The sequence below is a fragment of the Salmo trutta genome, chromosome 24 (genome assembly GCF_901001165.1).
Source record: "Salmo trutta chromosome 24, fSalTru1.1, whole genome shotgun sequence".
In the NCBI taxonomy this organism is placed as follows: domain Eukaryota; kingdom Metazoa; phylum Chordata; class Actinopteri; order Salmoniformes; family Salmonidae; genus Salmo; species Salmo trutta.
In genome coordinates this window covers 22507724-22524504 of record NC_042980.1, presented here as the reverse complement: position 1 = coordinate 22524504, position 16781 = coordinate 22507724, and the positions used below count along the sequence as shown (strand labels likewise).

At 44.2% G+C, this 16781-nt stretch overlaps 1 protein-coding gene across 1 annotated transcript in view; it reads left to right on the top strand.

The window, feature by feature from the left end:
• LOC115160946 (solute carrier family 49 member 4) overlaps nt 1-16781 on the top strand; it is a 55485-nt gene that overhangs the window by 19258 nt on the left and 19446 nt on the right. The window contains exons 3-5 of the mRNA XM_029711510.1: nt 288-571; nt 6935-7064; nt 13297-13405. Coding sequence (XP_029567370.1) covers nt 288-571; nt 6935-7064; nt 13297-13405 — 523 coding nt within the window. The remainder of the gene's footprint in view (nt 1-287; nt 572-6934; nt 7065-13296; nt 13406-16781) is intronic.

Sequence of the window (16781 nt, the reverse complement as noted above, 5' to 3'; positions counted from 1 at the left end):
TCAGATTTCATGAGAGAATCCTGACTCCGACAGGAATATACCCATAGAGATATATTTTATATATTTTTAGAATTATATTTCTTATTATTTTTAACTCCTTTTCCCTATAGGTTAACACTGGAATGAAAACTACAGGTAGTTTCTCACATAGAAACATGCTGAGGGAAATGGATTCTTTCTAGTTAATGGCATCTCTCTGGTTACACTGTCTGACTACATTGCATCTGTTATCTATATGCATAATGTGATATTAATGTTTCATGTTTCCCTCCTTATCCTCTCTGCAGGTTAATACACGCCGGTCAGCTGCTGAATGGTTTGGCTGGTCCAACCATAATGAGTGCCGGCCCCCTCCTCTCCACCACATGGTTCGCTCCGGACCAACGAGCCACAGCCACCGCTGTCGCCTCATTGGTGAGCTACCTGGGCGCGGCATGCTCCTTCATTGTCGGCCCACTGCTTGTGCCCGCCCCCAACGACACCACACGTGCCATGGTGAACCGAGCCGTCGTCTCGACAGACACCCAGATGAACCACATACGAGACAGAATCCAACTGGTTTTGTATGCAGGTACTGATGTTATAATATCTTATGTAGCTGTAATGTATGCATTCATAAAGCTTTTATAAGGAGGCATAATGTGAAGTGTTATTCAGATACATAAGAGACAAGATCCAAATGGTTATGTATGCAGCCAGGTACTGAGAAAAAGAAATGCTGTCTCTACCTCACTTTGAAACACTGGAGCATACTGAAGATGAGAAGATATTCAGAAACTCTATAGCACAATTGTCCTACCAAGAGTAGCTTAATATCTTCTCATGTTATGTATGCAGGTAGGTACTGACAGCACCGCAGCCTCTCAGTCATTCATCATTACCCAACAGGAATCAATAGCAGATCATCTCTGGATCATGTCTGCCCTGTCTAGTCCTGGGAGAGAAATACAATTAGCTGAAAGTGATCCGACTGCCAGTCTCATCACGCAAATATCAGACTCAAACGTCTCAGCAATATAACATTCAGAACAGAACTGGCTGCCATAAAAGATGGAGGCTTAGCCTGTTCTGCTTAACTGATTCAGAAAATTAAAGCATTTAAAGAAAGAAAAAAACATTATCCCCAACAATAGTAGATTGAGGCTTTGTGTTAACTATTAGTATTACATTTCAAAGGACAAAACTGACACATTTCCTGAACTGAGATCTTTAGAGGTCAGAAAGCATTTAGATGGAATTAAATTCATTGACGTTTTCCTCCTGCTCCTCTGAGGAGAATAACTTATACACTTCCACAGTCACACCTGCACTACAGAAAAGCAGCAATCAACAGTTGTGCCGAGTGTTTTGGTTTGAAAAATCAATGTATGAGCTGGCATGGACCCTGTCCTGTGCCAGCCAGAGAGTAAAAATGCAGCTGCTGTCCAATCAAACTGCACATTATGATAGGAAAAAGCATGATTTATGATTCTGGTGGTACTTTTTGGGAAATGGACAAACTAAAAATGCTGTGGCCTTTCAAAGAGAAATGGGTCCTGTTTGGTTGCCCATGCCAGGCCAAGCCCAGTGAAAGGGGTTGGGGGATTTAGGAGCTTGTCTGGAAGGCAGGGCTGTTAGGGCATGCTGACAGAGAGAGTATCAGAGACCTCTACAGTCTCTGTGCTAGCTGAGTGATGTAGTCCCAGGCCCAGCTCTCTGATAAGCCACTTGTCTCTTAATTGACTAATCTGGGCATCTGCAATAGAGCAGGCCTGGAACTCTACAGTGCCTTCAGGAAGTGTTCATACCCCTTGATTTATTCCACATTTTGTTGTTACAGCCTGAATTCAAAATTGATCAAATATATTTCCCCCCCACCTTTCTACACACCATATTCCATAATGACAAAGTGAAAACAGGTTTTTAGAAATGTTTGCAAATTTTTTGAAAATGAAAAACAGAAATATTTCATTTACATAAGGATTCACGCCCCTGAGTCAATACTTTTTAGAAGTACCTTCAGCAGCGATTACAGCTGTGAGTCTTTCTGGGTAAGTCTGTAAGAGCTTTCCACATCTGGATTGTGCAACATTTGCCCATTATTCTTTTCAAAATTCTTCAAGCTCTGTCAAATTGGTTGTTGATCATTGCTAGACAACCATTTTCAGGTATCACCATAGATTTTTAAGTAAATTTAAGTCAAATCTGTAACTCGGCCACATTCACTGTCTTCTTGGTGCAACTCCAGTGTAGATTTGGCCTTGTCTCTTCGGTTATTATCCTGCTGAAAGGTCAGTTTGTCTCCCAGTCGTGGAAAGCAGACTGAACCAGGTTTTTGCCTGTGCTTAGCTCCATTCCGTTTCTTTTTTTTTATACTGAAAACTCCCCAGTCCTTAATGATTACAAGCATACCCATGACATGATGCAGCCACCACTGTGCTTGAAAATATGGAGAGTGGTACTCGGTAATATGTTGTGTTGGATTTGCCACATGCATAACACACAGTTTTACTTTAGTGCCTTATTGCAACAGGATACAGGTTTTAGAATATTTTTCTTCTGTACAGGATTCCTTCTTTTCTCTCTGTCATTTAGGTTAGTATTGTGGAGTAACTACAATGTTGTTGATCCATCCTCAGTTTTCTCCTATCACAGCCATTCAACTCTAACTGTTTTAAAGTCACCATTGGCCTCATGGTGAAATCCCTAAGCAGTTTCCTTCCTTTCCAGAAACTGAATTAGGAAGGACTCCTGTATCTTTGTAGTGACTGGGTGTATTGATACGCCACCCAAAGTGTAATTAATATCTTCACCATGCTCAAAGGGATATTCAATATCTGCTTTATTTTTATTTTTTAGCTATCTACCAATAGGTGCCCTTCTTTGCAAGGCATTGGAAAACCTCCCTGGTCTTTGTGGTTGAATCTGTGTTTGAAATTCACTGCTCAACTGAGGGACCTTACAGATAATTGTATGTGTGGGGTACAGAGTAGAGGTCGACCGATTATGATTTTTCAACGCCGATACCGATTATTGGAGGACCAAAAAAGCCGATGCCGATTAACCGGCCGATTTTTTTTTTTTTTTTTTTATAATTAAAAAATATATATTTCTTTGTAATAATGACAATTACAACAATACTGAATGAACACTTATTTTAACTTAATACATCAATAAAATCAATTTACCCTCAAATAAATAATGAAACATGTTCAATTTGGTTTAAATAATGCAAAAACAAAATGTTGGAGAAGAAAGTAAAAGTGCAATATGTGCCATGTAAGAACGTTTAAGTGCCTCGCTCAGAACATGAGAACATATGAAAGCTGGTGGTTCCTTTTAACATGAGTCTTCAATATTCCCAAGTAAGAGGTTTTAGGTTGTAGTTATTATAGGAATTATTGGACTATTTCTCTCTATACGATTTGTATTTCATATACCTTTGACTATTGGATGTTCTTATAGGCACTTTAGTATTGCCAGTGTAACAGTATAGCTTGAAGCATTGCGAAGAGCTGCTGGCAAAATGCACGAAAGTGCTGTTTGAATGAATGCTTACGAGCCTGCTGCTGCCTACCACCGCTCAGTCAGACTGCTCTATCAAATCATAGACTTAATTATAATATAATAAACACACAGAAATACGAGCCTTAGGTCATTAATATGGTCGAATCCGGAAACTATCATCTCGAAAACAAAACGTTTTTTCTTTCAGTGAAATACGGAACCGTTCCGTATTTTATCTAACGGGTGGCAACCCTAAGTCTAAATATTCCTGTTACATTGCACAACCTTCGATGTTATGTCATAATTACGTAGAATTCTGGCAAAATAGTTCGCAACGAGCCAGGCGGCCCAAACTGTCGCATATACCCTGACTCTGCGTGCAATGAACGCAAGAGAAGTGACACAATTTCTCTAGTTAATATTGCCTGCTAACCTGGATTTCTTTTAGCTAAATATGCAGGTTTAAAAATATATACTTCTGTGTATTGATTTTAAGAAAGGCATTGATGTTTATGGTTAGGTACAGTCGTGCAACAGTTGTGCTTTTTTTTGCAATTGCGCTTTTGTTAAATCATCCCCGTTTGGTGAAGTTGGCTGTCTTTGTTAGGAAGAAATAGTCTTCACAGTTCGCAACGAGCCAGGCGGCCCAAACTGCTGCATATACCCTGACTCTGTTGCAAGAGGTGACACATTTTCCCTAGTTAAAATAAATTCATGTTAGCAGGCAATATTAACTAAATATGCAGATTTAAAAATATATACTTGTGTATTGATTTTAAGAAAGACATTGATGTTTATGGTTAGGTACACGTTGGAGCAACGACAGTCCTTTTTCGCGAATGCGCACCGCATCGATTATATGCAACGCAGGACAGGCTAGATAAACTAGTAATATCATCAACCATGTGTAGTTAACTAGTGATTATGATTGATTGATTGTTTTTTTTAAGATAAGTTTAATGCTAGCTAGCAACTTACCTTGGCTTCTTACTGCATTCGCGTAACAGGGCGGCTCCTCATGGAGTGCAATGTAAAGCAGGTGGTTAGAGCGTTGGACTAGTTAACCGTAAGGTTGCAAGATTGAATCCCCGAGCTGACAAGGTAAAAATCTGTCTTCTGCCCCTGAACAAGGCAGTTAACCCAGCGTTCCTAGGTCGTCATTGAAAATAAGAATGTGTTCTTAACTGACTTGCCTAGTTAAATAAAGGTGTAAAAAAATACAAATTGGCAAATCGGCGTCCAAAAATACCGATTACCGATTGTTATGAAAACTTGAAATCGGCCATTCCGATTAATCGGGCGACCTCTAGTACAGAGATGAGGTAGTCATTCAAAAATCATTGTTAAACACTATTTTGGCACACAGTGAGTCCATGCAACTTATTCAAATCAAATTGTATTTGTGACATACGCCGAATACAACAGGTGTCGACTTTACAGTGAAATGCTTACTTACAAGCCCTTAACCAACAATGCAGTTTTAAGAAAATTCCCCACCCCAAAAAGTAAGAGATAAAAATAACAAATAGCCTGGTTAGCCATTTGATTAGATGTTCAGGAGTCTTATGGCTTGGGGCTAGAAGCTGTTGAGAAGCCTCTTGGACCTAGACTTGGCGCTCCGGTACGGCTTGCCGTGCGGTAGCAGAGAGAACAGTCTATGACTAGGGTGGCTGGAGTCTTTGACAATTATTAGGGCCTTCCTCTGACACCGCCTGGTATGGAGGTCCTGGATGGCAGGAAACTTGGCCCCGGTGATGTACTGGGCCGTATGCACTACCCTCTGTAGTGCCTTGCAGTCGGAGGCCGAGCAGTTGCCATACCAGGCAGTGATGCAACCCGTCAGGATGCTCTTGATGGTGCAGCTGTAAAACCTTTTGAGGATCTAAGGACCCATGCCAAATCTTTTCAGTCTCCTGAGGGGGAATAGGTTTTGTCGTGCCCTCTTCACGACCATCTTGGTGTGCTTGGACCATGTTAGTTTGTTGGTGATGTGGACGCCAAGGAACTTGACGCGCTCAACCTGCTCCACTACAGCCACGTCGATGAGAATGGGGGCGTGCTCGGTCCTTCTTTTCCTGTAGTCCACATTCATCTCCTTTGTCTTGATCACGTTGAGGGAGAGGTTGTTGTCCTTGCACCACACAGTCAGGTATCTGACCTCCTCCCTATAGGCTGTCTCATCGTTGTCGGTGATCAGACCTACCAGTGTTGTGTCATCAGCAAACTTAATGATGGTGTTGGAGTCGTACAGACATGAGTGAACAGGGAGTACAGGAGGGGACTGAGCACGCACCCCTGAGGGGCCCCCGTGTTGAAGGTCAGCGTGGCGGTTGTGTTGTTACCTACCCTTACCACCTGGGGGTGGCCCGTCAGGAAGTCTAGGATCCAGTTGCAGAGGGAGGTGTTTAGTCCCAGGGTCCTTAGCTTAGTGATGGGTTTTGAGGGCACTATGGTGTTGAATGCTGAGCTGTCAATGAATAGTATTCTCATGTAGGTGTTCCTTTTGTCCAGGTGGGAAAGGGAAGTGTGGAGTGCAATAGAGATTGCATCATCTGTGGATCTGTTGGGTCGGTATGCAAATTAGGGTGTTAGGGTTTCTGGGATAATGGTGTTGATGTTAGCCATTACCAGCCTTTCAAAGCATTTCATGGCTACAGACCTGAGTGCTAGTCATTTAGGCAGGTTACTTTAGTGTTCTTGGGCACAGGGACTATGATGGTCTGCTTGAAACATGTTGGTATTACAGACTCAGACAGGAAGAGGTTGAAAATGTCAGTGAAGACACTTTCTAGTTGGTCAGCACATGCTCGCAGTACACGTCCTGGTAATCCGTCTGGCCCTGCGGCCTTGTGAATGTTGACCTGCTTAAAGGTCTTGCTCACATCGGCTGCGGAGATCGTGATCACATAGTCGTCTGGAACAGCTGATGCTCTCATGCATGTTTCAGTGTTACTTGCCTCGAAGCGAGCCTTATTATGTGACATGTTAAGCACATTTCTACTATTGAACTTATTTAGGCTTGCCATAACAAAGGGGCTGAATTCTTATTGATTCAAGACATTTCAGCTTTTCATTTTTTTAACATTTCTAAAAACATAATTCTACTTTGACTTTATTGGGTATTGTGTGTAGGCCAGTAACAAAACATCTCAATTTAATCCATTTTAAATTCAGGCTGTAACACAATAAAATGTGTAAATAGTTAAGAGGTGTGAATAGGTTCTGAAGGCACCGTATGTCCTCAGGTTCTGTGCTCTGCCAGTCCTACATAGTTCTATCTCAAGTAGGGTGGATCAAAGACATGTGATTCTGGGTGGAATGGTTTTGTTAGTGACACATTGACTGAGTTCAGGTAGGTAGTAAACCAATAATAACCCTTCTATTTGACTGTGTTAATAAGCTACTGATCTGTCTTTTCCTGTGTCTCTGTGTCCCTCCTGACATAAAGAGTTAGGTGTGGTGGCGATGCTGTTTGCTGCGGTGCTGCTTTACTTCCCCTCCCGACCCCCCATGCCTCCCAGTGTGGCTGCTGCCAGCCAGAGACTCAGCTACAGGAGCAGCATCTGCAGACTACTCAGGTATGTACTGTCGGGTCCTTTGCCATCATCACACACATTAAGTGGTCATTCTTTTATTAGATCTTAAAATGATTCATCACAACAGTCACAAAAGGGCCTGGGGTGTCCTCGGACACCTCTCAACATACCTTGTCCTGTTTTAACTTTGAGATGAGAAAGGAATGAATGGGTCTGTTTGTTAGTCTGTATGGAGAAACTAAATGAAGGGGTCTTGTTGCTCTGCCACGCGCCATCTGTTGGGCCTGCTAGTTAATGTTCATCAAAGACATCCTCTCTCCCCCTCGATTAAATACACAGTCATAAGATGGAACTGACATTCCCCTGGCTCTGCTTAATAAATAGATCATCATCATCCTCTTCTCCTCATCCACACATAGCCAGGGTTCTCTGGAGTCCATGGTCCTCTGGAGTCCATGGTCATGTAACATGCTCACATAGCCAGGGTTCTCTGGAGTCCATGGTCCTCTGGAGTCCATGGTCATGTAACATGCTCACATAGCCAGGGTTCTCTGGAGTCCATGGTCCTCTGGAGTCCATGGTCATGTAACATGCTCACATAGCCAGGGTTCTCTGGAGTCCATGGTCCTCTGGAGTCCATGGTCATGTAACATGCTCACATAGCCAGGGTTCTCTGGAGTCCATGGTCCTCTGGAGTCCATGGTCATGTAACATGCTCACATAGCCAGGGTTCTCTGGAGTCCATGGTCCTCTGGAGTCCATGGTCATGTAACATGCTCACATAGCCAGGGTTCTCTGGAGTCCATGGTCCTCTGGAGTCCATGGTCATGTAACATGCTCACATAGCCAGGGTTCTCTGGAGTCCATGGTCCTCTGGAGTCTATGGTCATGTAACATGGTCATACAGCCTGCATTCAGAATGCACTGTCTGTGTGCCGGGGATCAAGCGCTGGGCTGTGGACAGACCGCCAGTGAACAGGCTGGTTGATCTCCCTACAGTCAACCCCTCCAGCCAGATGGAGCGCGCTCTCTCTCTCTCTCTCTCGCTCTCTTCCTCTCTAGCTCTCTCATTCTTTCTCCTTTTCTCTCTCTCTCTCTCTTGCTCTGTCTTTTTCGCTCCTTCTATCACTTGCTCACTCACTTTCTCTCTCTCTCTCTTTCTCTCTCCCTAGTTCTCACCGACTCTCTCTGATAAGCAATAACAAACTCCCTGCAAAGCACACAGCTTCAAGAGAGGGATAATACCAGTCAAGCTGACATAAACCCAATGAAGACACTGTCTGATGCACGCATGCATACACATACACACATCTGGAGTCCCACTGATAGGCAGCCTTCCAGTGGACAGTCTGACCTATTTCACACTCAAGCAGCATCAGTAGCTGTCTGGCTGAGGATTGTAGATGGAAGGGAAAAAAATAAAAGCTGGGCCTTATGTGTGTAAGTTCCACTCTTCAAAGAAAGATAAACTTGGGTTAGCAGCAAAATTGTGTTTTCTGAAGTTAGCTAGGTCTTGAGTCGTATCCTTCCTTCTAAGCCAGCCTTTCCACTTCTGTAGTACCAGTGTTTCCCAGAGTTAGCTAGGTTTTGAGGTGTATCCTAAGCCACCACTTTTGCCCTTTCTTCCATCCTGTTGGTGAGAGAGTTTGAACCATAGTTAATGATCTGGAGCTTGATAGGTTATCCCATCTGTTCAGGTCTGATGCAGAGCCTCATCACAACACATAGCAGGGGTGTGTCCCAAATGGCACCCAATTCCCTTTATAGTGCACTACTTTTGATCAGGGTCTAAAGTAACACACTAATAGGGAATACAGTGCCGTTTGGGCAGGTTGACGTTTGTCATGAATTTTGGGTTTTACGCACCAGCCAAGCTTCTGGGAGAGCGCGATGGCTGTCTTTTGATTTGTCAAGAATCTTGCCCTGGAGGCAGAACTGAGCGATTTCTGCTATATGGTGCAGCTGCAAAATCAAAAGTAGAAATTGTAGAAATTCATGAAAACCAAAATGAGCTTTTTGGTCTTAATTTAGGGTTAGCAGTGTGGTTACGGTGATGGTTTGGTTTAAAATCCGATGTTATGACTGTGGCTGTGCCAGCTAGTGACCACACTGCAGAGCTGCCTACAGAACAACATTCATGACAATAAATGCTAACCTTCGTCATTTGGGACACAGCCCAGCTCTCCACACATGTAGAAAAGTTAGCAGTACTACCTGACAACTACTCTTAGAATAGTAATGACGTTAGCTAGCAGCGTTAGTATTGATGATGGTCCCACTATAATTATTAAAAAATTATTTATTTACACAAGGAAATACAAAACAATATGATGAAGGTTTAAAAGGAAAACTAAAATAATATCCTCCCTTTCAATGTTTAGAAAACAAAACCATACAAAATATAAGTAGCAAAATGGATGATGAATAAGCGGGTAAAGAAGTAAGAAGAAATTTCAAGAACAGTGCATAATCAAAATGAAAGGCTAATAGGCGGAGACCTGGACCTCTGTAGGAGATGGACCTCTCTCTGTAGGAGATGGACCTCTCTCTGTAGGAGATGGACCTCTCTCTGTAGGAGATGGACCTCTCTCTGTAGGAGATGGACCTCTGTAGGAGATGGACCTCTCTCTGTAGGAGATGGACCTCTCTCTGTAGGAGATGGACCTCTGTAGGAGATGGACCTCTCTCTGTAGGAAATGGACCCCTCTCTGTAGGAGATGGAACTCTCTCTGTAGGAGATGGACCTCTCTCTGTAGGAGATGGACCTCTCTCTGTAGGAGATGGAACTCTCTCTGTAGGAGATGGACCTCTCTCTGTAGGAGATGGACCTCTCTCTGTAGGAGATGGAACTCTCTCTGTAGGAGATGGAACTCTCTCTGTAGGAGATGGACCTCTCTCTGTAGGAGATGGACCTCTGTAGGAGATGGACCTCTCTCTGTAGGAGATGGACCTCTCTCTGTAGGAGATGGAACTCTCTCTGTAGGAGATGGACCTCTCTCTGTAGGAGATGGAAAATTGGCCTAGTCTTCTACGGGAGAAAGGGGTGTGGAGATTGGTGTCAGTTCTAGTGGTGTAGTGGTGGACCTGAGTATTAAATGTGAATAGTAATTTGAAAAGAAACAGGGAGTAGATTTGTTTTTTAATTTAAATACAAACAGACAGAATTGAAGTTGGTTGATGTCATAAATATAGAGGATTTGAATGCTATGGAAAGGAACTGGCACGGCTGTCTGAGTGAGTTGTATGAGACATTTTGCCTAGGAAGGTTCTATCCTCCTCATTCTGATGCATTGAACTCCAGCCAAGACCTGCCAAGGACAAATGGCACTTAGCTGATGATGCTCCTGGCTTCGTGGCTCCCCGGAATATTTCACCCTCTGCAGCGTTGCCCTCGGCTGTGGTTACTTAGTCTGAGTCCCAAATAGCACCTTATTCCCTATATAGTGCACCACTTTTGACCAGAGCCCTATGGGCTATAGTGCACTGCATAGAGAATAGGGTACCATTTGGGATAAAACCTTACTATACAGTAATCTAAATAAGCTGTGGGCCGGAAAAAGGTGCAAGGATATTGATTTCCCGCCGGCCGCCATCACAGCAAGGTTAATAATACAGTAGCAGCTGGTAGCTGGAGAGAGAGGGCAAGTCACTTTTATGAGTCTATAACGCTCTCTCTCTTTCTCTCTCTCTCTTTGTCTCTCTCTCTCTCTCTCTCTCTCTCTCTTGTCTCTCTCTCTCTTTGTCTCTCTCTCTCTTTGTCTCTCTCTCTCTTTGTCTCTCTCTCTCTTTGTCTCTCTCTCTCTTTGTCTCTCTCTCTCTCTCTCTTCTCTCTCTCTCTTTGTCTCTCTCTCTCTTTCTCTCTCTCTCTCTTTGTCTCTCTCTCTCTCTTTGTCTCTCTCTTTGTCTCTCTCTCTCTCTTTGTCTCTCTCTCTCTGTCTCTCTCTCTCTCGCTCTCTTTGTCTCTCTCTCCCCCCTAGACTCCTCCAAGGCCAAGTACCACAGGACAGGGTACTCGGGTACACTCTTACAGTGGATAGGAGTAGAGGTGCCGATCCAGGATCCGTTTTACCTCATTGAATGTAATGAATGGACAGGGGTGACCTGATCCTCAGCACTCCTACTGTTGATACATACAGTACATCCCCTAGCTTGCTTTCCTGTCTGTCTCCTCAGAGTTTGTTTATCCCAGTTTCATCTCAGCACAGACTGAGGTAATCAGCTGAGAGAGTTAAGAGTGGTGCCAGCCCATCATGCTTTATTAGCATTTATACCAGTGTCTCGCCAATCATCAGGCCTGTGTAGCCAGGAGAGAGAGTGTGTGTGTGTGTAGCTGAACACAGAGAAGACTCCCCCTAACAGAGGAGCCCCTACGCCCCTACGCCCCCCCTCCAACCCTCCATCTCAACTAGCTGCTAACACTGTCTGTCTGGCACCCCTCCAATCACTCTCTGCCCAATTACAATCATCCATAACACCTTGTTCTCATCACTGCCGCCTCCGCCCCAAAACCCTGTCCCTGCCATGTCGCTGATTTAATTTGAGGACCATCACTTCACCCCTCTCTAACAGCACCATTAAATCTCTAGCCGTCTGGTCTGACAGTGACAGCAGCCGTCATAGAAGGGGAAATCTCTCTCTCTCTCTCTCTCTCACAGGACTGTTTGTTTTCCTAGCTTCTGTTCAGGATGGACGGCTGGCGTTTACTCATGCATTTGTTCATGACATCCATTGATATGCCGGCTGCGTCCTGTATGTATCTCGGAGGGACATCTGGTGAATGCTTAAGGCGTTCCTCATCCTCAGGGAGGGAGGGGGGATGAAAAGCAACTCTGAGGAAAATCTAGACTCAGACTTGAAAGTCTATTGTTTTGTTTCAAGCTAAGTTGAGGAGGAAACTTGTCCCAAGTTGCTGCATAGCACTAAACGACATCAATATATTCCTCTGGCACTTTAGAGAGAAATGTTGCAGTTTTCTTCTCCTTGAAGAGAACCTCCGTAGAGATACAGATTCATGGAGCACCCACCCAGGGTCTGTCATATGATACTTCGTATTCTCCCAAAGCAGTACCCGACGTGTACACTTGCACACTCCCCAGGTGTGACATTGTTCCTGGCTACTAACCATGGCCTGCTTTGCTGGACTAACAACCAGCGTCGTGGTCATGATCGTGATTAGCATCTTGTAAAATTCATGCTTGAGAATAACCCACCTCTTAGTGGTTTGTCAGTGTTTACAAAGACTGGCAGACCTGGCCAGAGTCAACATTGATATGACCAACTCCAACCATTTCTATTAGATTTACCCCTGGTCTCTCATCTCAGACTTTTACTTGGCCAGAGACCACACAGAATTAGCCTCTGTTTCCATATTGTAGGTAATCTCACTTAGTTCCCTTGTTTGAACGATGCCTTGGTTCTATCCGATACACCCTGACAATGTCTCAATGGCAGAGCATAAACCTAGAACATTCTCATAACCATCAACAAACTGTTTACAGCAGGTGGTAAATGTGTAGTTTGTAGACCCACAGAGAGGAATCAGAGCTGGGGAATTGATTTAAATGGGATTGGCTTAATCTACTTGAAAGCAAAAGCGATAATGCCACTATCTGGTCTGGGAAAGTATGCCTGTGGGGGACGTTAGATGGGGTATTAGATGGAGCTAAATAGTTTTGGACTTTGGAATGACCTTCCTTCCAGGGATCTTTTGATTCACAGAACAATCAGAGGAAGTCATTGTCTCGGATCATCATCTCAGATGTGGGAAATAAATAGTCTGTCATGTGAAATTACTTTGTTTGTGGACATGCTACTATTGCCAAACCCATTAATATGAATAAATACATGATTAAGTAGATCAGTTAATCCTATTGTTCTGAGCCTCGGCTGATTCATCAGTTTAGTGCGTCTGTGTGTGGTTGGTGTCACCTCATCAAAGGATCTTGGTTCTTCATCTCAATCTCATTTCATAGCTGTTGTTCTCCCCTGTATTCAAACCTCATCATGGTGTCACCTCCGGCCTAGCCCTGCCAGCCTGCCAGGCAGCTCTTCTCTTCCTGGTTCCTGACCAGGTGTTTATCTCTCTGTCACTACACTGAGGTGGGATCGATCCTCCCTGACAATAAGAGGTGGTGTGAGCTGACAGGATAGGAAAGCAAGAGGCTGTCTGGTGGCAGGTCTCCAGACACTGTCAACCAGAGAGAAGGAAGTTTGCTAGGTAGGGATACTGTAGGACTTGCTGCTAAAAAGCCTTTGTTTCTCTCTTTCCCTCCAGTAACGTCCGGTTCCTGATGATAGCGTTGGCCTACGCGGTGCCTACAGGGGTGGTGGCAGGCTGGTCAGGAGTTCTGGACATGATCCTCACCCCTGCCAGAGTCAGCCAGGTGAGGAACACACCTGACCCAACACCCACAACATGTCCGCTGGGTTTAGAACATACCAAACATACAGGATGTCTGCAAAGTTGAGGAGTCTATTCCCAATTATTCTAGCATTACTCACTTTATTCACTCTGAATGGTAGTACAGTAATAGCAGTTCTGGAAGACAATTTAGACATATTCAAACTGATCATTTCAAAGGGCATTTATTACAACAGAGTATTTCTAACATCTGCTGCCAATTTCCCCCAAATGATCTGCGCTGGTACAACACACAATGAAAAACGTTCAGTGTTGGTGCTCACTTATTGAAGCACTAAAACGGGACTGCTAGCCTTCCTGAAAACATCCCCATCATTCTAAAAGGGCATGTGATGTGGCACATTTTGGCAGAGGCAAACACACAGAGTGTAATTTCTCTTGCTGAAGTGAACGTTTACATGCCAAATAACACTGTATTCCATACATAGTGCACTATGGACCTTGGTCAAAAGTAGTGCACTATCTAGGGAGTAAGATGCCATTTTGGATTCAGACTCTGTAATTTCCCAGATGGAAATGGATGTTGACTCATAATTAACCCCAGTGGCCCATGCCATACATTATTGACATAACTTCGAGCCAAGCATGGCAACTCAAAATATCTTCTTCACAAATTCCTTTTTACTTTCCAATCCTGGACTCATTAAAAAGCAGCAGGCCCTTGTGAATACCACTTTGAACTTCAAAACCCACCCTCAAAAAATACCTAATTACAAGTTTTTAAAACTATCCTCCATTCCGCATAGGCTTGTTTGGTTGGTTGGTCCGTCCTCTTCTCTCTCCTATCGGACCATCTTCTTCTCTAAGTGTAGCTAACTTTTTAAGGGTCTAATAAAACATGGGTGGAATCCACAGCACATGATTTGCATATGGGAAAATGTGGAGCATGTCAAGAAAGCGAGGCACTTAACACTTTAGATTCTTAGCTTAATTAGACCGGCTGCATCTCAGACCCTTCAACGGTACAGGATTAGCATCAGAGATCCAGGATGAGAGAGAACGAGAGGAGAGATGTTGGGATACAGAGCAGAGCACCCTCTACTTTTAACACGATCGTAGTGGCTCAAAGGAGACAAAAGAGGCTTCTTTTCAAGGTTACCGTCAGACAGGTACTTGAGAAGAAATCACAAAGCTGTGGGATAACACACACACTTTCGCTTCGCTATCTTTCCTTTCTGTCAGAACCCACAGGTAGTATCATCAATTCTTTATACTCTTTATGTCGTACAGTTTCATTTGTCGTCAAAAGGAAATGTTAAGGAACTTTTCTCATCCAAGTTGCCTTTGTCTGGCTGTCTAAAGATGGTGTCACAAAGGTGCTGCCTTACCTAAACTCTATACAGAGTTTTTCCCAGGCTCAAAACTTAGAAACAGAGTTGTTACAATACATCACTACGGCAGCATTCACTTCTCAGAATGTAAGGAGTGTAAGTTTGACTTTCAGTATGTTTTATGTTTGATCTTGATTTTAGAGTTTCACATTGCAAACCACACACTACTGTAAAACACATTAGCCAACCTAACTTACGATCCCGTACAGCCTGCAAGGTGCCTTGGCACCACCAAACCATGACCATATTCTGATAAGATGCTATCAACAGCAACATTCATTGAGGAATAGATATAGATATAAGGTGTGAAATGATATCTCTATAGATGTGACAGTCTGACACACATACTAAACGTATTTAGGTCAGGGATCAAGAGGAAAACAGTGCTGACAAAGTGGGTGATGTGATACACACACACTCTCTCTCCCTCTACACTACACGCTGTGAGGTCCCACTGTCATCCCAGACACAGCTCTCTCTCTCTCTGCAGCGAGGCGATCAATACAGAGGTGCTGCTTTAGCCCCTCGTCCCCCTTCACTGCCTTCCAATCACCTCCCAGCTGCTCTCCACTTCTCCACTCAAATGCCACTTGCCAATCTTGCTGCTGCCGTGTCCCTCCAGCCATTGCAGCGGCCGTGCTGTTTTCTGCATTCCCATTAACAGGCTCTGTTCTGCAGATATCAAACACTGGTTTCAATCTGCCGCCATGTAGTACATCCACCCACAGGGGAGGTGTGTGTGTGTGTGTGTGTGTGTGTGTGTGTGTGCAGACAAAGCAGTCAGAGCATTTTTTTTTATACAAAAAAAATCTGTGAAGGTGTCTACTTTGTTTTTCACCTCTCTGCGTCATCCTGTCTTTCCCAGAACACACAAACCCTCACCTCCACCGTCCCCACCTTCCTCCTAGCCTTCTGAGATGGTTTCCTGTTCATTTTGGAGCTGTCCAACCTCAGGTGGTTCACCCACCAGTGGCAATGACAGTGTCAACCACCACGCTGCCTAGCTGATGAGTAGTGGCCGTTTGCAGTGTCTCTAAGGTGACCCTTTCTTCCTGCTGACAGAATGCATTCTGTGACATCCCATAGCGTCCCTCTCCACACAGTGTGTGCATCCCAAATGGCACCCTATTCCCATAGTGCACTACTTTTTTTTACCAGAGGCCTATGTACGGAATAGGGTGCTATTTGGGACACAACCTGTGTCTCCTCTCCCCACGGGGAAGGGAAGTGATCCTATAAATAATAGCATTTTGCACAGAGACAAGTATGGGGCAGCAGCTGGGGATATGTCATGAGAGAGTAGTATGCTGAGGACAGGTGGAAGGGATGGGATGGTTGAAGGGGCTGGAGTTTGGAACGTGACTTGGGAAGGGTGGAGCAGATGAAGCTGAGGTAAGCCTGGACTATTGTCTGAACTCTGCAGGAGCCCTCCCTCCAGACACCCAGCCCAGTGCTAGACAAGACAGTGTCCTGAGGCACGTAGCTTTGTGTCGCTGTACGTAATTAGCATCGCTTTAAGAACACGGTCCCACACTGCGTTAATCACTCATATGTAATTGCTCCGTTAATGGAGAGTAAACATAAAGTCGCTACGCAGAGAAAAAAAACCTCTGAAAGTTGATACTTCACCTGAAAGCACAGCAGTGGCTTCAGCTTTCTGTTTACAGAGAGGCTTTCTGCATTGAGAAAGTCACTGTTGTGAACTCCTGGTACTTTTCCTGATCTAGAGTTACATCTAGCTGTGGTGGTTAATTCTGCTGCCTCCAGACAGACGGTGAACTGTAACCCTTATGCATCTCTAGGATCGATTTTGACTTTTGAATAAGAACGTATAAGAGAGGAAAGCTGATCCTAGATTAGCACTCCTACTTTTAAATGCTTTGTGGCTATGGGCCCAGTCAGAGTGGTGGTTGGTTATGCCTCCAGACAGGCAGGCAGGCAGGCAGACAGGCAGACAGTGTACCAACTAACTTCCGTGGTGTCTTTTGATGCTATCCGTGGTTACCT